This window comes from Xiphophorus maculatus, chromosome 15 (genome assembly GCF_002775205.1).
Source record: "Xiphophorus maculatus strain JP 163 A chromosome 15, X_maculatus-5.0-male, whole genome shotgun sequence".
NCBI lineage: Eukaryota > Metazoa > Chordata > Actinopteri > Cyprinodontiformes > Poeciliidae > Xiphophorus > Xiphophorus maculatus.
In genome coordinates, this window is record NC_036457.1 from 14,791,127 (window position 1) to 14,818,013 (window position 26,887).

The window sequence follows — 26,887 nt, forward strand, 5'->3', positions numbered from 1 at the left end:
GACCTGTTGAGTCCCTCAGCCCTGCATCGATTAGCAGGTATAGACAGCATAAACGACTTTCAGCTGATGCTGTTCTAACCTTTTTTTCATTTTTTACCTAATTTCTGTCCGTTGGTCTTTTGTCATCCACTCCCACACATCAGGTAATTCTTTGTACTTTCCCAGATAATTGTTTCTCATTGTTTATTTGTTCCCTTTCTTTTTCCCCCTCCAGGGTGTTTTCTGTTTTCTTGGTAGTCGTCTGTTTTTGGACTCGGTGTGTGGGTGTTTTTTTTCTTCATCTTGTTTTTCTTGAAAGAAAAATCTACTCTTTTTTTTTTTTAAGTTTATTCAAATTCCTGTGACATGCCGTGGTAAAAATGCAACAGGAATGCAATATCACAATGTTTTTCTGGTTTGTCTTTGTAGCTGATTTCAGCAAGTTCTTGTGCTAGATGTGTTGAGTTACTAGGCTAATGCATGTTTGCAAAGTAATGATGTCCAACTAATTTGAAGAACATGGATTACATGCAATACAATTGCACACAAAGAGAAAGGAAGATGGATTTCTGTGAAATGTAATACCAAATACTGTATGTGTTACCAGGAGGCAGAGCCAAGATCCCAGAGATGGCCAGAAAGTTAATTGTACCATTGTCTGATACAGAAATAGGAAAACAGCCTAGCATCCCCTGGGGATCAATGCCTCTGTGCCAAAAACAGAAAACTATTGCGAGTCGAGGCCAATAAAAAGGCAGACTGGGGTCCAGTAAATCCCAAAGGCAGCTACGTTTCTGCAAGTTCCCAGTTCATGCCTCAAAATATGCAGACATGCGAGTAATATTAAAAGGTTATCCATTTTAACAGGAAACACAATTCTATTTATCTAAGAACGCGTACGACTTGAGATTTTTACAGTCAGATCTTCTCTATGACACTGACAGAGTAACAGGCAATTGCATAGTTAGTTCATAACCTGTAACATTTCAAAATGTCAAGCCATTCGTCATCAAGAACAGAGACGGAATCTGGGAAGTTTCAATATACAATCATATTCAATAGAGGATTATTGAAAAAGTGTACTTATTTCAGTAACAAACTGCTTTTTTAAGCATGTATTTTTGCTACTTATGATTATTTTCTACTTAAAGCTTATGAAAACACAAAGATTTAAGATTAGAATATTACACCAGAGCAAAAAGAAATCACGCTTTTAAAACAGAAACATGGACTAGGTTTCATACTTGTGACTTAAAAAAAAAAAAAAAAAATTTTGTAATTTGAGAAACCTAATCAGAATGCATATTCTAATTTATTAAACACGACTCAATGTGACAGCTACATACCTAGTGTGTTTAATGGTGACAATGACATATTTCCAGTAATTTCTATCTTATGATACAGACTGTATGCAAGGCTTATCACAAACATACTTAGCAGCAGAGTACAGCAAATATTTGTATCCTTCTGCTGCTGTGGCTTAACAATGAGAACAGAAGCATGGCCCAATATAAAAAAAGTTTCACCAAACTCTTTAATAAAACCAAAAAATATATAAATCTACAAAGATATGGTTTCATTTTTAGTACAGGTACAATAATTTCCAAAATTATTATAAGGCTTTAAGTAAAAAGCTGGATGGATGGAGATACTTATGTTTTAATTTTCTTCAATTTTTTTTATTTTTTATTAAAAGTTAACAAGGATGCTCTCCCACCACATATGGTGCCGCTGTAAAACCAGACATGCCAGCTGCTGACTTAAAATTCACTTCCTGTGGTTTGAATTTTCTGACGTCGCAGCAAAATCAATCTTTCACTGTCATCTGCAGCCCACAGCTGCTAAAAAGCATCCATTTCTATGTCCCTGCAGAAACAGATGTTGTTATTTTAAGTAATAAGAACAACGCTTTTCAGAGAAAATAAATTTTATTCTGAGAAAAAAAACAAAACAAAATTGAACAGTGACTCACAGACCACTAGGAACTAGTTCATCTGAAAAAGATTCTCAACACACATCAGACTGTAAAACAATTTTACTATTCGACCTTGGTGGTTCAAATGTAGCGGAAAATGCTACAATAAAAGACGTTTACAGAGGTGTCAACAAAGATGGCCGCCATAACGTGTCTCGTGGCTTTTATCTAGCAGCCCAAACCAAGTTTAAAAAAGATAAGTAACATCATCAAGAATTGATTTTATTTCAGTAATTCAGTCAAAAAAAGTGAAACTCCTCTTATCATATGAATCCTCTTTTTTATCACCCTTTTTCCTTCCACTCAACTTTCCATCTACCGAATTGGATACAGCTCACCTGGCAGTGATTTGTTTGTGACTTTTTGGAGAATGTTGGCTGGATAAGCATCAGTCAACGTCATGTTTGTGTGGCTTTTTTCTGTGTCTGTTGTTGATGTTTATTTGTCGCAATGTTTGGATATTCATATTCTAGTTTTCCAATAAACATAATTTTGCTTTATAATTGACAAGAATTAAATAAGTAAAGGTGAAATAAATAAAAACGTTAACAGAAGAAGTAGCTGCATTGCTCTACTTTGTTTTCAAGGACAGTTTCAGCTGCTTCATGAATTCTTATGTTCCATTTGCTTTCAGTTTAATGGAAGAAAATGCACGATGACAACTTGTGATGGGACAAAAATATTTACATGTGCCAATCTTTGGAAACTAATGTGTGAAAAAAATGCTTCAAATGGTGATTTATGAAAACACGACCAGAAACACTGAGGAGTCTTCAGTCTTACATCATTTCTTTTTAGTCCTGACTGACATTTCCATTCCAGATACAGCTGGAAGTACAGTTAAAGAAAAATATTCCCTTAAATCTTTTTTATTTATTCTCTTTGTTGATGAGATTGGGTTCAGATATGGTTATAGCCAAATGATTTCACAAATGTGTGCATTTGGTTTTATGAATTAAACAGTAAGGCAGGAAAATATCTTGTTTCAGAGATGTTCATTTCTTTCAGGAGTTATTGCAAAAATGTTTCTGAAAATATTCCTCAATCAATGACACAATCATTACTAATAAAACAAGAGATTTTCTGCACTCCAAGTGGGTTTGTGGCCATATGTAGAGATGACTAATCCTGAGTAAAATCTAACCTAGCAGTTAGTTGAAAATGCCCCTAGCAGAGCCGCTGCCACAGATACCAAACTGTTGGTATTTGCAGCCATCTTTGTACTGAAGTTCCTGGGAAAGGTCAATATTACATGGCCACAGGGCAATGAGGGCCTCTTTGTTGTATTTATTAGCAGGCACACCGTCTTCATTTAACATCGCTGTCTGAAGCCTGGTCCAGATTGTTAAACACACACAGCATATTCGTGTAATTTGAAGTCGTTGCATTGATCCCCACAGGGAGCTTCTCCTTCAACAGCACCTCTACTGCCGTAAAGTAGGCCTGTGGGGTCAGACAGCCATTTAAGTGCAAACCTTCTTGCTGTGCAGGTTCTAATGTTACTTACTGGTGCTATTGCTCCTTGTTCCAAAAACCTTGTCTTAAAAGCACAACTTAGTCTCATAGTCATCAACTAAGACAGCGTGAAGAACAATTTTACAGACCAGGTGAGAGTTGGTGTTGCCTCTTCCTTCAGAATCGAGTTTCCGAGCTTCCTCTCTTCAGCGTGCTGCTATTAAACTCCTCCTGCTCGAAGCTCAGATTATTATGCGACCTGGATATCATGAGCAGCTTCTCTCGCTTGCTGTAGTCGCGTCTGTCTGTCGGGGACGCCGACGCGTCCGAGAGCCGCTCCGCCTGCTCTTCCCGGTCCTCCAGGCGCGTGTATCCCTTGCTGCTGCCTCTGTTCCCGCTGTGACTGCGGCTGCTGTTGCTGCGGTCGAGCCGCGGCCAGCTGGGGTGCTTCCGCTGTTCCGAGCGCACGCTCAGCACGCTGGGCCCACGCTCCAGGTCCAGGGATTTGGAGTGGCTGTGGCTGTTCAGCATGTGCAGGGAGGAGTTGGAGCCAAAGTCGCTCCTCGCCGCTCCCGGCGAGAGCCAGCAGCCTGAGGTAGAGGAGGGAGCCGGGGAGAGGCTGCACGAGGAGAAGGAGGAGCAGCGGGAGGAAGAGGACGCCGAGTGGCTGCGTTGCAAGCCCGGTGGCTTGGAGGCCTTGGCGACAGATGCTACTGGCACCACCAGAGACTCCATGGAGCACAGAGGCGCTGGTCTCTCTCCCTCCCTCCTCTCGCCTCCTCTGTCCTCTTCGGTAATTGCCTCCATTTCTGGTTCGTCAATTACGCAGTTGTTTAGCTTAATAACGGGGAGAGTAAAGGCAGAGATGGAGGAGGAGACAATAGACCCCGCATGGTGTCCTCCCTTCTCCCCGTCTCCGTCCACTGACCACTGGTGTCGCACTGAGTCGGACTGCGACAACCCAAGCCCGGCGCCGTAAAAGGGCCCATCTTTGTACAAGGGCGCCAGCAGTCCCGCAAAGCTGCAATCCAACCTGGCCTGCTCTCTGTGTCTGTGCAACTCTTCATCCCCAAGCAGCACCTCCTCCTCCTCCGTGGACCCAACTCTGCTTCCAGAACGAGAGGAGAAGCCCAGGAGGGAGTTGCTGGCCAGGCGCGCTGCTGTGTCAGCCCCAAAACCTCGACGATCGCCCACGTCCCGCGCACACACGCTGCTGCGGTGATGGTACTCCCTCTGCCGGAGGCGATGGATGTCGATGACCGTGGAGTACATGTCCCTCATGTGGATTATCTAATGCAGAGGACAGCTTGGTTAGCTGGAATCACCTGCGGTCGTTTGCCACATTTAGGCCTCGTCCACATAATAGCTGGATCTCTGAGAAACCGAAGATTTTTTTACGTGATTTGGCACGTGAACTCTATTTAACATGACTTCAAACGCTTATTAAAAACTCTGACCAACGTGGAGATTTGAGAATTCTCCTTATTCGCATTTGGGTGTGTGCAATGGAAATCGGAGACTTAGAGGTCGACGCATTTCAAGCCCTTTTTGCTTGTTCGTTTGCACAATCCCAGCTGCACCAAAATGTTGAGCTGCAGAGGAGGAAGACCACTTAGAGGCCTCCTCTTTTCCAGCAGATGTCCCTCCCAGTGTCTCCCAACAGACACAGAAAACTTGCTTTGACATGATTCCCAATTAACATTATCTTGTGTTTTATTAACTTTATATTCTAACACGGTATTTAAAAGTAGTTCAACTTCTCTGCCTGTCCACGCAAATGAACTTCCTGGCGCCATATTTCGGTCCTAACAGGAAGTCGTGGTTGTTTTTGAAGGATTGTGATTGGTTGACATACATTGTAGCTTTACGCTACACTGCCCCCTATGGGTTTGACATGTTTAAAACAACGCTCAGTGGCGTAATTCAGCAGGTTTGCGTGGATGAACACTTTTCGTAATCCAATCCCGTGTGTACGATATTATTTATTCAAATGATCAGGAGACAGATACTCGTTTATTTAAAGACTCGGCTACATGTGTACGAGGCCTCAATTGCAATAGATTACTCAGCACATTTGGATAACTAGGACAGGGAGATGCTGAGAGGAGGGGTTTGATCAAATCAAGGAGGAGAAGAAAAGACCAGATGAGACGAGAAAATGTCATCAAAAGCAAATTGCAGACATAAAAGTGAAAGTAGGTCCCAAGAAATCAAATCTGGGTGTTAGTGGGGTTGCGGTACATGCTGAGAGCAGAGTACATGCTTTTCACTTTATAAAGAGACAGAAATAAGAGAAATGTGAATATGGGACTGGCAAGGAATAATTTAAATCATTACTTATCCACAAAGTAAAATCGGCTTGCAAGCGTTATTTAACTTATCTGATGCAAATGGAAAATTGATGGATGATCTGAGAAAATTTCACCCCCACCTTAGTCTCCCTGTCTCTGTTTTCATGAAGTATTGCATTAGCGCAGATGAAGATAAAAATCCCTATGCCCATGGTGAAAGGCCCGAGCATCTTCATCCTCTCAGAGTGAAGATGTTGTTCCAGAAACCGCATCAGAGCGCCGCCCGTCTGCTTTGAAGGCGAGTCTAAAATCAGAGCACAGAGAAAAACGAGTAAAAAGAGTTTAAAGGAATCGGGCTTGGAGCAGCTTTGTGAACTCACCCAGAGCTAATGTTACCTTGAACATCATGGCTTGCGTTGGTCACACCCTTCCCCACCTTGACTTCGTTTCCTCCTCCTGTCGATACGGCTTTATTGTGCGGCCAGTAACCTAGGGTCGCCATACCGATCCCTACTGCCAAGATGATGAGTCCCAGGAAGAGAAAAAAGCCAGAAGCTGAGTAGAGTCGAAGCCTTCCTCGGACCACCACGACGTCTGTGCGTCGCTTCCGCTTTCTAAGAGAAACATTAGAGGCATAAAATATTGATTTATATATTGGTTCAAAGCAACCATACTACCTTCTACTCTTTTATTGGTCTTGGACAACATTCCTGGAACATATTTATAAGATTTTGCTTAGAGTTCGATGGCTTTTTCAATCAGAAATCTAAAGCAGCTTTTGTGTTTGAGAGAGTTGGATATGAGGCTTTTTCATTTGTTTCTTACTTTCCAGGTAAATTTTTAATCACACACTGCAGAACATAATGTCAGGTGCGAGTAAGAATGAGGTAAAAAGTTAAAAAGGCAAAAATCCTGATGAAATATTCATCAAGACCACTTCAAAGTGTATTCTTTGAAGGAACATTTGAGTAATTGAGAAAGTTTTATAAGGTTTCAAACTTGAAATTTACTGAAAAGAAAGCTTTTCAACAGATTTTTTTTTGTAAAAAAAAATCTGTTGATTTATTTAATGTAACAGAAAAAGTTGCACAGCTGAAAGAAAATTTGTGTTTGAAATTCCCAAGGAAACATCACCTGGGCGCGCCCTCATTAGCCAAGCCTTGTGATGCGGGTGGTATGGGCCGATGCTGAGAGCGGGCCGAGTCCTGGCGCTTGAGCTTGGCCAAGCCTGTCAGTACACCTGCTGCTGCAGTCATCCTTTACCTGCAGACACACATCAAGAGGTCGTTGAGTTAATTAGTGGTGCTTAATTTAAAAAAATATATATGTATATATTCTAATCATTCAACATCACAGATGATAAATTCACTGGAAAAGCCTTTTTCTATTCAGTTTAATGCTGCAAAATCATGCCATCCCAATACTTGAAAATGTCATTGCTAAAACTACAACGCACCAGGAATGCATGGAAACAAATGAATACATTCATTTGAAATGAAAATGCAGTTTTTTTATGGTTAGAGTAGATCTAGGCATTTTTCTTTTACAGTCTACAGCAGGGCAAACAGATATTTGCAACATCTTCAAACGCGTTCACTCAGCAAACATGAACCTGGTTGAGTCATGCTCCTGAAGTCTGTGCCCAGCTATCAGCAGAAAAAGACCATTTTTTTCCACCTTTCTGCTTAATCAAAAGCCATGAATCAGCCAACGTCAGGATAACCAGTACACAGAAGACGGAAGCTGATAAGAGGAGAGAGAAATTTCTGCAGAATAGTGATAAAAGTACATCATTCCATTGATAATGGTTGAATTCATACAATGGATGACCAGCCTGGAACGTTTTATCCATTATTTATATTTTCTTTGAAGCTGTCCAGTCTATTTTCTCTTTATCCAAACTACACTAAAAGATGCTCACCTGCTCCCATCTACTACACATTTCTCCATTCTATGATATATCCTCTAAGCATAAATAAATGAGTCAAATTCCTTTAGAAAAAAAATACTGGTTGAAACCACCTTTCTGTGTATTATTGATTGTGGTGATATAGTGTTCATGTATTCATGTATCCACTTTAAGGAGCCTTGATTCGGTGCAACAGACTTCTTCACATTTCAGTTCAAGTGTAGAATCTGACTCATCACTGCATGATCTGTGACGTGGTCGGTTTAACCAGCAGCAGACGACGGCATTGGCATGTTTTTATTTATCAGGATCAACCAAGTGAACTCCCACTTTACCCCAGTAACCTACTCTGTCGGCTTGAGTAGGCTCTCATCAGTTGTTTCTGAATGTTTCTAGGGTTTTCAGAAATTTGAGCTTTTATTTCGCCGCACCATGCCACATTCACATCCGCGAACATTTCATGTGTTTCATAAGACAAACTTTAAAGGGGGAGTATTATGTAAATGTGTTTGTCGTTCAATTTTGTTTATTGCATATTTATTTCATTTACTTCTGATTTGTGTGGTTGTGATCTGGGCCAAGTCTCCCATGTGAAATAAATTTCTAATCTCAATGGGACTTCCTGGATATATATAAATGTAGAAAAAAAAAAAAAGAAGAAATTTAATGGATGTATATACTTGTGCGAGATACTGTAGCATCGTTGCACCCCAAACTGACTCCCACCTTTTTTATATCCAAAAGGCGCAACATGTTTTGCAGGCATGAATCTCTTAAACCAGGTAACATAAAGCAGAGAAGAAAGGGGGATGTTAGATATGACACATTTGCATCATTCTTTATAGTAATGCGAAGAATATTAGCAATACAGTAGATGAAAAGGGGCTCCCGGCGCGTTACGCATCTAACAAACGTCAGCTGGCTGTGCAGAGGGACTCTTCTACCCGGCACAGCATCCCTCCCACTAAATGGAGCGGCACTGATCTGAATAACTTCATTGTACCTGCAAACTTCGAATTGAGAGCCAGGGAGGACACTGAAGCACAAGGACATTTCATTTGGCATCCTGAGGGGCAGACGTCAAGAAAACTAAAAAAAAACTGGAGTCTGGCTGTTGCAGACAGACAAGAATTACAAAAAATTAAAACAGGTACACATATTAGCAAAGAGAAAACAGACTACCAGCTACTTTGATGAGCAGATATCCGTGGATGTGCATCTGCAGTGTTCAGAATGCTCTACAGACACAAAGACACTTAATAATCAGAGTATAGCATTTCTCACAACGCTGCCGAACTTTATTGTAAGGGATCATAACTGCATTTGTCTGTGTGGTTCAGCCAGTGCAAATGAAACGTACATGATGCACAGATTTGCACAGCGAGCACAACAATTTGCGCTTATTACAAGCAATGTCATGTTTTAGGTAGCCAGCCTCAGGACAACATGACTTTGCAGAAGCTGTGTAAATGTAATTAGAGTTCTCCTGCAAGGGGGGTTTTAAAGATAGAAAAGTACAAATAGTCACCAAAACCAGATCAGCTCCTAAGTCCCAGTCAAACCTTGTTTTTGTTACATTTCAGTTTTTGTTGCTCTCCTTATGTATCATTAAGTTATGCAAATGTAACAGCATTTAAATGAACCCTCAGCGCTGCTCTCCACCAGCTCTGATGTCTATTAATAGCTATTAAAAGAAGAGAGCTTGAAAGAAACACTAGATTATGTTTAAGAACCTTCATTTGGGTTCAAATGTTCTATAATCTGGTTTCAGATGAACATTATCTTTGCCCTCGTGGAGGATTAAATTGACTGTTTTTAATTCTGAGTAACTTGAGTGTTGCATTCCACCAGAAATGCTAAATATTTATCTTGAATGTCTAAACTTATTTGTACATTTGCAGTTGCTGCGTTGTTCATGACATTGTCGTAAGGCCGGGAATCTACATTTAAATACATAATAGCAAACCCTGTTTCACAAAAGTGTCATCCCTCAACAATCCCAAACAGCTAACGGCACGATAACAGGAGCTGTTCGCCATTAGGGAATTATCAGAGGTCGTGATCACTCAGTTTCCTTGTGCGAACATTTGGCTCAGTGCTTAGAGTTTATGCATTGCAAAGTTGTGTTATGTGTTGTTGTGTCCTTTGGCAGGGGGCTTGACCTCATGCATATATTGGTGTCTAGTCCATTCATCAATATGTGTGAGTCCAGGTATTTCATCAACAGAACCCTCCAAAAAAACTCACAATGAACAATTTTTTAATGCAATCTTTAGTCCTAAATTGAACTGTGGACCAGAAAGCACGACTTCATCTTGTGAAAGCAGTCTGTGTCATAAGCGGAGAGCGAGACACTCAAGCTGTCGGTCTGTCATTAGGCGAACATGAGGAGAAAAAGAAGAAGAAGAAGAAGCAGTGCTCTCTCTTATACATTTTAAGCAGGTTAGACTTTCATAATCCTGTTACACTTTAATGAATATTACAAGGAAAGGAAAGTAGAACAACCAGGGCAGTTGTTGCTTAGTTACATTAACCTCATTCTAAAGGTATTTTACTATTCTGATCGCTAAAGGCTCCAAAAACCAAACTAAAATTTTTCAATATTGGACACAATATTGTGTCCAATATTAAATTAAATGGTAACTGAATTTCCTGAGGGAAACCAGCATCCCCCCATGTGGAAATCTGCACAATTAATCTCAAATTTATTGTTATTTCATCTTCACTGTAATCAGAAATATTACAAAGAACTGTTCGGTCAGCAATAAATGTCTAATTACTTAATCACTATGTAGTCAGGTGTGCATGAGGTAACATTTGTTGTTGCTAATAAGTTGTTTCATTGGCACAACAGTACAGAAACAACATTTTAAATAAAACCTGACTGAAATGAATTTTGATTTTTACCCAAGAAGCACATGCAGTTATTTTTCCCTCGAACCCTCTCATCAAAGTCTCAGCACAGCTACCCAGTTGGTTAGACTGATCCTAGTTTTCAAATGGTCATTTGAAAACTTTTTGCGTGGACTCGGATTAATTATCCTTGTCTGATATTAAAATAAGCTTAAAGGTCTGAACATTTCCATCCCAGATCTAGTTTCACGTTGTTTATCTCGCTCCCCCTCCCATCTCATGTTGTCTTCTCATTCTATTTTTATCCTCTCTCTAATTTTAAATCAGTCTAATTTGGTCACTTCTTGTTTTTCTTCTTTCTTTCCCTTTCTCCTCTACCCTAAAGGAATAATCAAAGCGCTAACAAATCTAAGGAAGCCCAAAATTGCCTAGCACCGGAGGGTCTCTCCTCCTCCTACCCATCTTTTCTCCTTCAGCCATATATATATATATATATATATATATATATATATATATATATATATATATATATATATATATATATATATATATATATATATATATATATATATATATATATGTATATTTATCTTGTCAATCATCCTTTCAGTTACCAAAGAGGGCTTTATCACAGATGGTGAATCACACACAAGGATAAACACAAGCAGCCACTTTTCTCGGGATTGATCTGGTTCAGCTCTCTCCTTTTTGCTCCTCGATGTGCGTCAAACATGAACCCACACAGCGTTTTTCAGCAACAGGAGAGATTTCTTTCGTTCACTTGTTCCAGGAATAAGAGGCTAACGGCTGACAATAGAGAACAAGAAATGGGGATTATGGAGAGAAAATTGACTGAGTGAGGAAAGGAAGGGGGAACAGAGAGGGAACAAGGAAGTGCTTTCATCCTTGCACCTGCCAAGGTGCAACAATGAGTCATGACCTAAACCTCGCCGGAAAAAAAGCTCCTCCGAGACAAAGTGGCGGCAAGCAAGGGAAGCGAGATCTGGCGATCAACAAGATAAGAGAGAGAGAGAGAAATGCCTTTTTTTTCGGAAAATGAGGGGAATCAAGCCTGGTGCGTTTTGTACTGTGGTCTTAACGAGTCTGGAGTGAGAAACACGCAGAGCGGAGAGGAAGAACTGTTGCTGTAACAGACACGCCAGAAGCCTAACGAGAAACCACTCTGGCTCTGACACAATGAGCCGAGAGCTTAAATCAAGTGAAGAGCCAATATTCAGAGAGCGAGCTCGACGGCTAACAGACAGTCAGTTCATCTGAGCCCATCATGCATATTAAACGTTCTCCGAAGGCACAGGATTTAGTTGTTTAAAAATAACCACATCCCATCAGTTCTGCGATTACATTATGCTTCGTGTTTGAATTCACGACCCTTTTCTCCCCCTTAGCTAATAAAAATGTGAAATCTCCATTTGGTGAATAATGAATTAGCCGTGCGATCACCTCAGTAATGAATAAATTGCTCTCGTTGTTAATCTGCGCACACTCGCAGCCAGGCAGGGATGATATTAAAGCCATTCGACATCCTCAAACATTTTCTTTTACACAACTCACTCAAACATCTTGAGAAATGTTTCCCACCCTGTGTTGTATCTTTTCCTCACAGCGCAGTCACCCGCTGCATTTCAACACGTCTATGTTTACCCTGCTCTTATTATGTCTTTGAGCAATGACAGGTGTTTTTAAGGATTACCACAAATTCCCAGTTCCATATGACACATCGCACGAGATTATTGTCCCTATAGCAACTACATCTGCTGCTAGGTGACATGTTTCTATAGCAACGAACCAGCTGTGTGCACAGGAATCACAACTACAGACACGGAGTAAAAGTGAGCCATCTCTCCTCTTCATCTTTGTTTTGCAGTGAAGAGATGTCCCTCTGTTTCAGTTACAATTCAAAGTGGGCCTGTCTGAACTTTACGACGGCTCTTACCAGCTGCTTACTGCCTGCTTAACTTTATTAAGGTGCTTAACCTTTGTCACCAAGAAAACATGAAACAGCTTAAACAATGGGCAGCATGACATAACAGACGACTTTGCAAAAAGTCTATGTGACATTGGATGTTTAAAGGTATACCACATATTTCTGGATGGATGGATGGATGGAATCATAAAATTGACATTCTTGTATACTTATTTTTATACATCCTGGACAATGTTTCCTACTTTTCCACACTCCAAAAGATGTTCAAACACTTTCTTGAAAACTCGCAGAAGTCACATTTCAGCAGCATTCTTAAAAAAAAAGAAAGGAAAAAGTGTGACACAACTGCAGTTAGCCTCGCAGCACAGCTGGCTGCTGCAAGACACGAGGAATGTGGATCATGAATAAATCCTTTTAAATATGAGTCCCGTTCTGTAACTTTTATGGTGTAAAGTAAAAATTTGGAATGAAACGGTTGCCGTCCTCTTATCAGTTGGAAACGGGTACGGCTGAGAGGAGAAGGAGGAGAAAAGGAGGTGACGCCAAAGGAAACTGGCAAGGAACAAGGGGGTGGGTGTACAGAGGCGCACGGATCTGGCAACGGATGCGACGTGAATAGAGGTGATGGTGAAAGAGAGACCTAGATTCAGGTTGTTAATTGCATCGCTTTTGGATTTGCGCCAGAGCTCTAGATTTACGCAGTCTCCAGCTCCTTGCTTTAGGAAGAAAAGTGGAAAGGGAAGTGAGGACAACAGTTGGGATAGTACTCAAAAAAGGAAATGGGGGGGTTGGAGAGGTTGAAACCAGACGGAGGCAGCATGAGGATAAAGACAGAAACGGCTATTCTGCATGTGATTTTATAAAACACACTGACAGACTTTTCATTCTCTGTACACAGACTTTGTTATTTACTTCAATAAACTGCATGCACAGATGTCATAGAGTAAGGCGAACTGAGATTTAAAAGAAAGAGAAAGACACAGAAGGTCTGACAAAAGCCTGGCAAAACAGAAGCTCTCCACTGAAAGACGTGCTTCACAAAACATCCCAAGCAAATCTTATACCTTTAAGTTTAACTGCCTGGGAATCTGTCCGAATAAGCACTTCAGGTTACACATCAAGCAACTCACGATGTTAAAAACCAGTGTTTTAATTCACTTAGAATGAGAGGAATCGGTTATGCTTTATGTTTAACATGTGCGTCGGAGAACCCAAGTAAGGTTTAGTTTTCAGAGGCAGATATTGAGAGGGACACTGAGATAGCTGGAAGGAGACCTTTTGTGCCAGAACAATAACAACTAGATCTGACAGGAGGGAACACACAAAGCAAGAATAACATCAGAATCTGACAAAGAATAAACACCCAGGGAGTGGTTTATGTTGAAAATATGGCTAAAAAAATCACAGATTGACATCAAATATTGTCCTTTTTCAACATGTTTTGGGTTACCTATTAGAAGTCCAAATATAGATCTGAGTTTGACAAGATAATACGAAAAAAAAAAAAAACTCAGAACCTGGGTTCGAACTCAGAATTTTGAATTAGTAACGCGTCGTCTTTACTTGATGAAAAATTCTATTACCCTCCCTCACAATAGTCAGTAGAATACAAGTCCAGACTTTCCCCTTTCACTAGTTGGATATATTTTTATTGCTAGAGAATTAATGTATTTTAATTACAAAGACATAACCCTGCGACAGACTGGCGACCTGTCCAGGGTGAACCCCGCCTCTCGCCTGGAACGTGGCTGGAGATAGGCACCGGCAACCCTCCCGACCCCATTAGGGATAAAAGGTGAACAGAAAATGGATGGATGGATGGAAGACATACTGCACCGACATACATTTGCATTATTGCTGCAGTATTACAGCAGAATAAAATGACTAAATTCATTTGCACAGAACAAAGGAAGTCTAAGCGCAGATTCCTTTTAGACCATGGGAATCATTAGAACCTGTCCCAGCTTTCATTGGGCAGCCATTGTATGCCAGCATGAAACACACACACCCACCTTAACTCTTAAGGGCAGAACACATAAACACCACAAGCTGTGTAAGAGTTCTACCCCTCTATTAATTTATACTACCAACCAACCACCGGTGCGGGTGTGTTCAGCGAGGTTCCAATAGATTTGAGCACATGAAGTTCTTGTGTTTTCATTCTTTGCCAGGCTCATCGTATGTTTGATTTTGCTTCTAGCCATGTATCGCGTATCAGGATTTTGAAAAGTTAGCTGGGAAACAAATAAAAGGTTCTGCCACTTAATTGTCATTATTAGGTTTAAATGTGTTTAATTAGATGAGTTAGTGCCAGAATGGCTCAGATCTTCTCTAGCTGAATGAAGCAAACAGTAACACAACTCTCCTCCCTTTACCACCTATTGTTATGGCCTCCCACCTCTTATCTTGCTTTAAAAAAACAAAACCTAAAGCCTGCTGGTTTGGAGTTTATGGTGGGAAACTAAAGGAAGGCAAATATATATATATTTTTCAGAAAGACTTGGCTGTGAGGGGCACGCTTGTAAAGCGGTGGATTCCAGGCTGGTAGTCAAAGCAGATAGCTCAACTAAAGGAACCAGCTAACATCAGCTTGTTTGACTTCTTGCAATACCCATTCAAGAGCAATAGTCTTGTTTACTTAAAAAAACAACAACAGAGAAGTCTATCAACATGACTGCAAATATTTCTGAATATACACAGCACAGGAAACTCTTAAATTTTCCTCCAGATACAGGAAGAAACGAAGTGAGTGCTGACAGTCCTTAGAGATGCATGGGGCATCAGTGTTGCCCAAATTAGTGGCCATTCTGCTTGGGTCTGGGCCTAGTACACAATACACACTCTGACACTTTTCCATTCACGAGAACTCGTGCTCACCCAGCAACAGAAACGTGAAAACTCTACGTAGAAAGGAAGATTCAACTCTACAACCTTCTTGCTGTAATATTTTCCTTCAGCATCGCAGAGTTTCTCCTTCCACAAAAAAATCAAACACTTCTTCTCAGTTGTGTTCATAACGCCAAAGAAGCGGATGTCTCACAGAAAACATCAACTCCACATCATGTTGTGTTGGTTTGAATTTGTTCTACAACCTGTGTGATGGAGATCTGTCTCTTACACGCGGTGTGAAACTACCCAGGCTTTAAATATAAATAATTTATGACTGTGTGCTCACAGGAGTATGATTAGAAAAAAATGTGTCGAAAGCTATTACCTAAGTGTTTTAAGGGGAAAAAACCCCAAAATGGGCAAAAGGTTATCAGCAGGTAAAAGATGTGTAAAACCTAGAGCTTGGAAATCAGCCATAACATTTCAGATGTTGCTGATGTTTTGTGGTATCCAAACATAAGGAAGAAGAAGACAGAATCATGTTTGAAAGTGTTTAACGAAAAAGTTAAGTTTCCATTACGGGAGCACAAAGGAAACACCAGCAAGTAAACATGTGGAGCAACAGCTGGATCTGAATGAAGTATTTGCACTGAAAACTGAATGCGATGAAACTGAGTTTGGAAATGAACTAAGATGAAAATAGCAAGAATTTGTTACAGTTGGAAACAGGAAAATGGCTGAACAGATGAATCACTGGGAAGTAAATAACCCCAAAACACAACATAAGTTCTAAAGAATGAATCGAACGCGGAGAACTGATTAAGCCACAAACACCAAAAACAAAAAAAATCTACATTTTCTGTATTTTCAGTTTAAAATTGTAAATATTTGCAGAGAAATTTGTGCACCATTATTAGGGGGTTTGTCAAAGCTGACTTTCCTGTTCTCTCAGTGAGTATCATCAGTCAGGGAAATATTGTGCCACGCAGAAGCAGAAAATCTCTACCCCGGTAGTCAGATGTTTTGTTCCTGATTCACTTTAACTACAGTAAGAAGGTCAAAGGTGAAGTCTAGCTGCACAGATGTTGCCCAAATGAGGCTTCAGTCATGCTTTTTACTTAATACTGCTGTATGTACTTTGCTTTATTTAGCCTGCAAGAGAACATGAGGTATCCCAAATCCTCTAAGGGCCATCCAGTCTTTATAATTTAAAAAAAGTCCAAGTCACCTACATTTAGAGGCATCCACAATTCCCACAGAGATTTCTCACTGATCCAACACTAAGTTTGAAATTTAAAAAAGATATAACTAGCACTGGATGCACAGCATTTGTCTGACAAGATATTTCTTTATTCAATTTTTAAAAAAATATTTCCAGATTGAGAGATTACAGATCTCAGATTTCTTTTTTCTGGACAATTACAACTCAAATGTAGTTGCAAGGTCAGTAATCTGTAACTTTAATGGTGGCAAGGTGAAAGGACATGATCTGCCCTCTGCCCAGAGAGGGCAAAACGTGAAGCGCATATGGGGGGGCGGGGGGGGGGGGACGACTGTCTGGCAAGGGTAGAACAATTTCCCATTAGCTCTTCCAACTCTGTCGTTCTTTATGTTTGTCAGTGTTGTTTCATTTTAAAACTGATCTTGGTAATTATGTAGCCGCTGCGTTGCCATTTAAGCTTAGACGACTGGCAATTCTCGTCAGAACGAGTGTCAGGGACAAAAAAAAAAAAAAGCAAGCCAAGGCAAAAGCAGATAATGAGCGAGCGCTCGTGCTGTTCTCGTACGGGCTGGCGGTCACGGGTGAGTCATCTGTCTGGAGGATATGTCACTACGTGTTTTCACACTGACCTTTTGGAAGCATATTTTCTGACGTAACCACCTAAGTGTCAAATCCGGCACTCCCTTCAATATCATTCTATTTTTTTTAACCTTAATTAGATTGATGAAACAAGCAGTTTTTTCTTAAACGACTCGTATTGATCACACTTAATAAGAAATACAACCTCATATGAGGAATGGAGCTCCATGCTACTAAATTACCCTTCGGATTGAGAAGCCCCCTGTTGATTCCAGTAAAATGACAAATTGTTTTTGTCATCCCAGTAATCCTGACTGCCAGCCAGCCACACGTTTGTCCAAACTACTCCAGGCATTTAACCAGGAACCAATAAGCCCCATCTGAACTGAAGCAGTAACGAACATCTAAGGTTTTGATATCCATATGCGCTCTCTTTTTGTTGTTGAAAAATTGCAAATCTCATCAGTGTTTCTTTGAAAAATTCACACACTTGTCATCTTTTTGGGGTCTTAAGAGTGACAGTGAAGAAACTGCTGACCTATTGTGACAGAGGCTCTTCAACAGGATTATCCAGACTGCTTGATATCACCGAAGGAGGATTAGCAAGCAAGTCACTTGACTTTCTAATGATTCTTAAATCCAAGCTCTCTGAGGATGTCTTATTATGATTCATTTGGCTCAATGAGTAACTCTGTTTTTCTGTAAACAGGTCCCAAGGTTGCAGTGACTCTTGATTTAACATAATTCAGCTATTTCTGAAAAAAATAAACCAACAACTGAGCATCTGTCGTTACAAAGCGCCTCTCCGTTTAGAGGTGCTGGCTTATTGGTTCTTCTTTTATTGTTTGACTTTCTCCACAAAAAAAGGAATCTGCTGGTTGTACAGCTTCATTTTTTTGTTCATTAGTGTTTTTTGTCTCAATTTTTAATCAGAAAGATTCATCCAGGGAAAATCCATTTAAAAGTCCATTGTTATTACAATTATGATATATTTTGTCTTCAAATTGTACTCCTCAAATTAGTGGCTAATTTTAAATTACATTTGGAAAGAATTTTCAAAAACTGTGAAAAATACAAACAAGTGGATTCAGAGTGCCCAACAAATACCCAACAAAATATGATAACTTAACACAGACTGGTATCAACCCGTACTATTTCATAAATTATGGACTACTTATTCTTAAACATGGATTTATACTTTTTTATTTTCTTTTTTCTTCTTTTGCTCTCTCCTTTGGTTTGTTGTTTTGTCCTATTTCCTTCTAATTCATGAAAAGCACTTTGAATTGCCTTGTTGCTGAAATGTACTATATAAATAAAATTACCTTACCTTACCAACCCAAATCTAAACCAATGATGTTCCAGCGGTAAAGGAAATTTGTTAAACTTTGTAGTACAGCTCTAGTTCACTTGTCAATTTTTAGTTATTTTAGACACTGCAAATTTTTTATTCATTATGTAATTTTCAAAACTGACATAATCCTTGCAGGGTCGGTGGATGAAGAGTAGGGTACGATCTGGACCAGTGTTGCCATTGTGTGTATGTGTTTACATGTGTGTGCGAATTGAGCCATTTGAAGGGGGAATAAATGTGTTACATTATACAGAAGAAACTTAAACTTGCAATTGTCCAAATTCAGGCTGTTGTAGGTTCTCCTGACTTTTTCACAACATGTCAAAGCAGTGTCCAATCCGGGGCTGTTGCAGCTCCTCCTACAGCCATTTGATTGGGTGTTGGTGAATTCCTGCGCAGAGACTTGTTCCAGGTGTGTCTTACACATCTTGATCTTCACGCTTTGAACCTTGCAGAGACTACAGTAAATTTAAATCAGGCATATTTTGCACAAAAGTTAAAATGTATTCAAAGTTGGTGACGCTTTACAGTTAGTATTCCTGTGGTTACCCATCATATTTCCTGGATGCTGTGCTGGGTCCAAAACGAAGAAGGTTATTCCGATTAAATTAGACTCTGTGCTGCTCTGTTAGTGTAAAACTGAATATTTTGTATAATGACACGTCCCTCCAGTATGGGGATAGCTTTGTGCCAGGGGCTGGTGATGCATTGCCACTTTAGTGCATTACCTTGTCACAAATCTTTATTCATCATTAGAAATCCATGCAGCCTGAGTTAATAATTGATGTCTTAAGCATGGTAGCATGCACTTAAACTATCCCAGTCATGTTGAGTCATTTCACTTTTAATGAAGCTTTAATCCTTGTCTTGTTTGCAGGACAAAGTCAGATGGATGGTGAAGATTTTTGCTCTTTAAAAGGATGGATGGTAGAGCTTATTAATGATAGATTATCTAATTATTGAGTGTTGTAAATATTAGAAAAGATGCATTTGTTTTTATAATGACACCAAATTGACATTTGATTCAGTTTTACAAAGTTGTGTTTTTGGAACAATCTGTTCTGTCCAACATATGGACAGAATCAGATGTTGATTCTGATTCTGCCAGAATCAGAATCAGGCGAGACTGCCGAAATCTGGCTTACATGGACCCCTTTCCTTCATTGATTTATTTCCTTCCAATAAATCTTTTTGGAGGCAACAAAAAGATTTATTTTTGTTGCCTCCCACAAATTTTATCTGAAGGAAATATCCTGATTATTTTTTGTTTTGTCTTAACTGTTCATTAATTGGATGAGAAGATGCCCTATTTTTCTTCTTTCCCTAATGTAGAGTGCCTTTCTCATTCAAACTGTTAATAGCACCTTTGATAGAGAGTGCTTGCGACTATATTCAACCACACGCAGTGTGAAAAGTAGTAGATTGATTGTCAAATACATCAGTATAGCTTAAAGAGTGTCTCTTAACATTTAAAACTGCACTACTGGCATGAATGAAAAGCAAACTAAGGCAAGACATTGATTACGTACTAAAAGGGAGATTTAAATTCAGTATTCCAAAATTGCAAACGGAAATTTGACAATTTATAAAAACAATGAAGCTATTTTTGCTGTCTATAAAGAGACATGCACTACAATGTTTTCCATTAATTTGACCATGTCAGTGTAATGAAAAAGCAACAGATGGTTTAGTTGTTCCAAATTATTTCAACATAAAACCACATCGATCTGATTCAAGACACAAAACAGCATCTTTTACAAAACAAATTCTTTACTTTATAGGCGAGGAAACTCATTTCAACTTTTTTTATTTCAGTCTTTTGGTCAGGAATGTTGGACCCACCAAAAACATCTGCTTACGACATGGAGGAGCTGAGGTTCAACTCAGAGGTTTTCTCCCTGTCTGTGTGACTGAAGGCCATTTCAGCTCCAGGATATTATTCTCTGTCATGATTCATATGCCATTACGCTAGGTGAGGGCAGGAACACAGATGAACCAGTAAATCAACAGCTTTGCTTTTTAGCTGAGCTCCTTTTTTCACCACAACAGACATCCAAGATATATAAACTCTTTCTATTGAGGCAGGGAGGAACAGTTATGTCAACGACAAACTGGTTCAAAGTAAAATGCACCACTGAACTTGCTAACATGTTCAGAAATAACAAGATAAGGCTGCCTGATCTTACCCAGCTGAAGGCTGAAAGCCGTCAGCGTTCAGCAAGGAAGAACACCTACTGGTCAGACCTGGGAATAGCATGTACTGAACACACTGCCTTGTTTGTCCAACGCTCAAATGCTAAATGTGATTTTGTGGTTCGGCTGCACAGCGGCGCAGTTGGTAGCACTGTGGCCTTGCAGCAAGATGGTCCTGGGTTCGATTCCCGGCCCGGGGTCTTTGCACGTTCTCCCTGTGCATGCAAATTATTGGTGAATTGGTCTCTCTAAATTCTCCCAAGGTGTGTGTGTGTGTGCATGGTTGTTTGTCCTGTCTGTCTTTGTGTTGCCCTGCGACAAACTGGCAACCTGTCCAGGGTGAACCCCGCTGAAATGTTCGCTGGAGATGGGAACAGAAAATGGATGGATGAATGGATTTTTATGGTCGTATACTATAACTTTGTTATAAATATATTCAAAACAGCAACTTGAGAAAGGTAATGACCTCATTTGCTCGTTAAGACAATGAAGTAATCCAAAAATGTTTTTAAGCCACTGCTAACACATTTTGACCTGGTTGAGCCTGGTTGTGTTTCTGGACTAGTTTAGTTGCCAGATCTCAGTTCAATCTTTAGACAGCTGAACGGCTATTCAGTCCAGAGAGCAATCACAGAGGCATAGCATCAAATCAGTGTGCACCTCTGTTCCAGCATTCAGTTCACTTTAAGTAAAATCAACCTTGAAACTTTCCAGATTATTCAGAGAACCTGCACTGAACGTCTGTACAGGCTTATTCATCATTATTTAAGAACATTAAGAACATCCAATTAATATCCATTACTGTCTTCTTATACCTGAAATGAATTTTAACAACTAACTGATAGGTTTATTTTGTCATAACCTGCAAAGAATCAGCCAGAGACAGAGATTAGGTTTCTTTTGATTTCTTTTCTGCAGAATAGGAGAATTGAGAACAGACGCGACGAATCGCTGTCAAACACTGTCTGGACTCAATTCTGCCAGTTCTTTCTTTGCATTTCTCTTTATTGTATAGAAAAAGGAGGTTGGGCTTCTTCACACAGTCACACAGAGAATTGACCAACCGTCTTTACATTCTGGAGCCTCCTATGGACATGCCCTTACAAGGGCATGTGACTGACCACAACTAATCAGTTACATATGGAACTAATAACACATGAATGTTTAACGTTTTTAGCTTCCAAGCAAACATCCTAAACAAAGTTAATGATATACTATACTACAAAAGAAAGAGAAGTTAAGTAAATATAAAAAGAAGAATAATAGAGTAATAATATGAAAAGAATAATATGAAAGAATAATATGAAAACATAACTTGTAAAATAAACTCATGAGTAAATGAACAGGAGGATAATTTTCCTAACACTAACCAACAAAGTTTGGTGCAATTTTATTTGCAATTTTATGTGCTCTGCCCCTCTTAAGATTTGGCCAAACTCATAAAAGTTGGCACAGTACATTAGTCTCTTGGTAGAAAAAGAAAAGAAAACAAAAAAATCTGCATCAGGATATCACAACTTCTCACTGAAAATAGATAAGCTTGGAAAAAATGTACATTTAGGCCAAAAAACACTTGATTTGATCAAGTACAACCAATATTTAATACTTTAGACCTGAGGAGTACTGAAGTGTTTCAACTGTTTATCCAGACTCCAAAACTACATGTTGAATTAATAGATAGAAAACATGAACAGCATTCAATAAAAATCCACTCTGGCTGATTAAATGTTAGCCTGTGGAGCCAAAAATAAAATTAGAAATAGGGAACTGATGAATCTGTGCACCATCATAGAGCAGTAATGAGCAGAATGTACCCTAGCGATGATAAGATCTTTGCATTGGCATATCAGCAGCCACTTCTAATCCCTCTTGATCTAACTTTGCAAGATTGCCCAACTTTAAATAGTCCCACCTAAAAACTTACTTATTCCAAAAGAAAAAGAAAAAAAAAATCAGAATCTTGCCACACATCACATATTTAAAGCTCACCTAAAATATTAATGAGCGAATTTCTGTTGCTACACATGGCGGTTTTAATATTTTTACTTGTAGGATGTTAAATCCCATGCCCAAACACTGTTGTAGCTGATTCCCTGGGACCAACAAAACAGCCTGCTAGTCTGGAACAGGTTTTCTTAAATTACATGTGTTTACAATTGCTAAAAACTGGCTGAATATTGGGAACTGGCTGTGAAAACATTGCATGTCTAAACTTATGAGTCAGTCCAAAAGGGAAATGTCCTGGTGGTTTATGTCAGGCAAAGGTCAGCGCTGACACTCTCTTAACAAGTGGTAACAAAACAAACAACCTTAAATGGAAAAAGAAAAAAAAAAAAGATAATTTCACACAAAGACAAACACATTTTTTTTTATTTTAAAGTGGAGTTAGAGTGCTGGCCACATATATGAGGAGAGAAGAAGAGGATGAATGTTTATCTTTTAACAGCACACTGGGAACAAAAGATAGGCGAAAAATCTCCAACGCTAACTCGCTTGAGAGCTGCGGAAAAGAGTAACATCTCGGGGTCACAAAGCCACCATAGCAACCATCTACATGCCAACCAGCTGTTTTCAGCTGCATGCCAGAAACAAAATAAGCATTTTCTGTATAAACATACACATTTGGAGTTTGCTCAACTCTGCTGGGATTTAGACTGGAACTGTTTGCCTTTGTCAGATGAGACTAAGATTGATCTTTTGAGAGGCAAACAGTCCAGGTCGGTTTGGAGGATTGTGATGCTCTGGGTTTGTTTGCTTTACAAAGGCAATAGATGTACAGTGTATGACACCATGAGCTCTTTAAAATGTTACAGAATTTTAAATTTAAAAAATGCTTTCTGCACCAAATTTAGAAAGTGTTAAAGCAGAAGAATCAATGATGGCTCACTTGAAAAAGGGGGATACACAAGAGGGGCACCAAAAATTGTGATCACATCTAAAGCAATTTTGCCTTCACAGATGATTTCCTTCCCCACTGAATAATTACAATCTCACGATTAAAGGTTAGATTTTCTAGAACTTTAATTGAACTTTAATATGCAACTGCAATGAAAGGTACTTTTATCTACTGCAATTTCGAACACATTGTTATCTGTGAATGTCTGACTGTGCTGTATGTTGCACACACATAAAGCTGAACTAAATTCAGAGCTACAATGGAACGGTTTAGATCAAAGGATGTCTGAATGTTTGTATGTAGACCAAAGATTTCATTTTGGTCTCATGTGGCCAGAGCACCTCCTTCAGTGTGTTTGCTTTGCCCTCTGTGGCTTGTAGCACATCCAAAAGGGGACTTTTTATGGCATTCTTTCTCTCTTTTTTTTCTTCTTGATACTCTTCCAGGAGGGTCAGATTTGTAAATTGTGAATTCTGGTGGGGTTTTTTTGTTTTTCTTCAGAAAGCCACTTTGTTCTCAAATAAACCTTTGAGGCATTCACAGAAAAGATGAATTAATGGGATTGAATTACTTTTGTTAACTCATTTGGTTGGGCTGGATTTTATTTATGAGTACCAGAGTAAAGGGGGACTGAACACATATCTGTAGAGTGTTTTATATTTTTAGTTTTGCTTTCCACCTCACAATTATACACTACTTGAGTTGATCATCATATAACATTTGAATAAAGTTTGTGGAGTTAATACGACAAAATGTGGAAAAAAATAAAACTTCAAGGGTCACGTTTCTCATTAAGAATCGTTAAAATATAGAAGAAATCCTAAGTTTATATATATATATGTGTTGTATGTTGCATATATATATATATATATATATATATATATATATATATATATATATATATATATATATATATATATATATATATATATATATATATATATATATATATATATATATATATATCATAAAAAGCATGCAGGGCAGTCAGCTTTAATTGTTGGATCAGAAGTTGGATCAGAAGCCCGGTCGGTTCCTACCTTACTGAAAGACGAGTTTCCACTGTCTGTGTAATCAGGCATGCAGAGGGATTACGCTTTGTATCCTGGGGGAAAGTCAAAAGCCATCTTCCACACTGAAGCCTGCTACTTCCAGCGAGATGATGCCACGCCGTGGAGAACTAAGATGACAGCTCGCTCCCATGCAGCCTTTTGGAAACAGCAGCAGCCCTCACCCGCATCCCAGCTCCTTCAAGGCAGACCAAGACGCGTCATTTCGACAGTTTCCTTGCCTTAAATTAGGACTTGAGCGACAGGAAGCGTCGATTTGTGCGCGGAACACTTTTTTTTACGCCTGGTGGAGAGCACAGTACGCGCTCAGAGGATGATGAGGGCGGAGAAACACGCTAATTAAAGGAAATCATTTTCCTCCTCCTCGTTCGGATTATTTCGATGAGTAAAAGCTTGCATTGTAATAAATAGATTACAATGCAAAAAAAGAAGAAGACGACGATGAAGAAGCTAAAGAAAAGCGGTCAATGTGACGCCCTCTGTGTTTGCCTGATGCGTAAAAGTCGTTTTGTGGAGCGTTCGGGTCCAAAACTTGATTGCGCGTCCAAACAAAAAACAAAGTACTATAAAAAGGTCAGATGGAGAATTTCCGTTTTAAGAAGTCCAGGTTCAAGCGAGATAATGGTTTGTTTTGTTTTTATAATCCAATGATTAGAATCGAGCAGCAGCTCCATCCAGGTCTTCTGAAAGCGTTTACACTCGTGGGAATGCGCGAGAGAGGAAGGAGCAGAGAGACAGAGAGAGATGTAGAGGGGGATGTATTATCTGCATGTACGCCCAGGAGGAAGAGCATGCATGCGTGTTTCATTTATATTTAAGAGGAATAACAAGTCAGGGAGCAAATCCTTGCAGGGAGCAGATAACACCAAAGAGAGAACGCTTTGTGACGTCTTTGTTAATATCCATATCCTTGGAGAGAACTAAATGCAGCAAACACAAAACATATAAAATACAAAAAAGTCATTGTGAAGCTAAAATTGTGTATGACTGTACAAGTAATTTGCCTACTTGGCTGCAACGCACAGTCTGTGTCTTATCTATCCGTTATTTCCAGCACTGCTTTGTTCAACTTTCCTCCCTCCTTTCTCCTCCTCACAAACTCATGAACTCACTCACACACACACACACACGCACACACACACACGCACACACACACACACACACACACACACACACACACCCACACACACACACACGCGCGCGCGCGCGCGCACACACGCACACGCACACACACACACACGCACGCACACACACACATACACATCAGGGCAACAGCAAAAAAGCGGTGCAGATGTTGGCATTCGTGTCATTTCCTGTGTTTACATGCAGGAAGTGATTCAGTGAAAACACAGCAGCTTGTAGATGAGGCGAGGGAATGTTAGCAAAGATGCATTATTTCAACAACAAGCTGTGCGTTAAAGAGAGAGCCAGAAACTCCCTATCATTTATTTTAAGTGGCTTGGATTCGATTCATGAGAAAAAAAGAGAGAAAGAAAGAAAGACCTCAAAGGCAGCTGAGCACGCACATGGACAAACAGAGAGGTTAGGCTTGGACACGACTGAGGCGTTTCAGTTGGTCTGTAAAATGTTTTCCTTGACCTTAAATGTGACAGTGACATTCACACCTTAACACTTACTAAAACGTCTCCCATCTCACACATTGGCATTCTGTGAAATGCTAAAAAACAAAACAAAATAGACAGGATCAGCAGAAAGCTGAGATCCCTGCTGAAGCCTCTGGTCAGTTCACGGCTTATGTATTTACATTCCATGCAGGAAAGAAAATGAAAACATACAGAGGCGACAGAAAGGAGCAGAACACGAGGAAGATATAGACGGAGTGTGGGAAAAAGGCAAAGTGGGGAGGGGGGAGGGGGGGAGAGAAACAAAGCGTTGCATTGTTAGCTGTTATATTTGTTGTTTACAAGCCTGCACAGAGTCGTGAGAATTGCAAAAAAAATGCTGTTGCACTTATTGTGTGCAGCTGTGGATGGGAGTGTTCAGTGGAACAATTAAAAGGAAAAAGTGTTACTTAATCGAGGAGTGATAAGTGAAGAAAAGACACCAGAGAAACACAGGGGGAAATAATTTGAACAAAGTGTTGTTCTGAATGGTCGTTTTTGGATTTTAGAATATTGAAATGAGAACATGGGAAACCGAAGAGAGATGCACAAGGGTCATATTGACTAATGCATTTCTCTCTGTTAGTGTGCACCCAGTAGTTTAATTAAAGCACCTCTACCCCTTAGACGCCCCTCATTGACATTTACAGTGGGTCAATGAGCCTTAATGTTCCCCAGAGTATCTCTTCCTCTCCTGATGCTTTACTTTTTACAA

At 39.7% G+C, this 26,887-nt stretch overlaps 1 protein-coding gene across 1 annotated transcript; it reads right to left on the reverse strand.

Moving 5' to 3' along the window:
* Window positions 1–1,925: 1,925 nt before the first annotated feature.
* Window positions 1,926–25,507, reverse strand: tmem200a (transmembrane protein 200A). Its single transcript, XM_023348319.1, has 5 exons — window positions 24,521–25,507; window positions 6,835–6,963; window positions 6,097–6,314; window positions 5,841–6,004; window positions 1,926–4,699 (listed from the first exon to the last, which is right to left on the reverse strand). The coding sequence occupies exons 2-5, from the start codon at window positions 6,954–6,956 to the stop codon at window positions 3,587–3,589; spliced, it is 1,617 nt and encodes a 538-aa protein (XP_023204087.1). The 5' UTR covers window positions 6,957–6,963; window positions 24,521–25,507; the 3' UTR covers window positions 1,926–3,586.
* Between the last annotated feature and the right edge of the window lie 1,380 nt (window positions 25,508–26,887).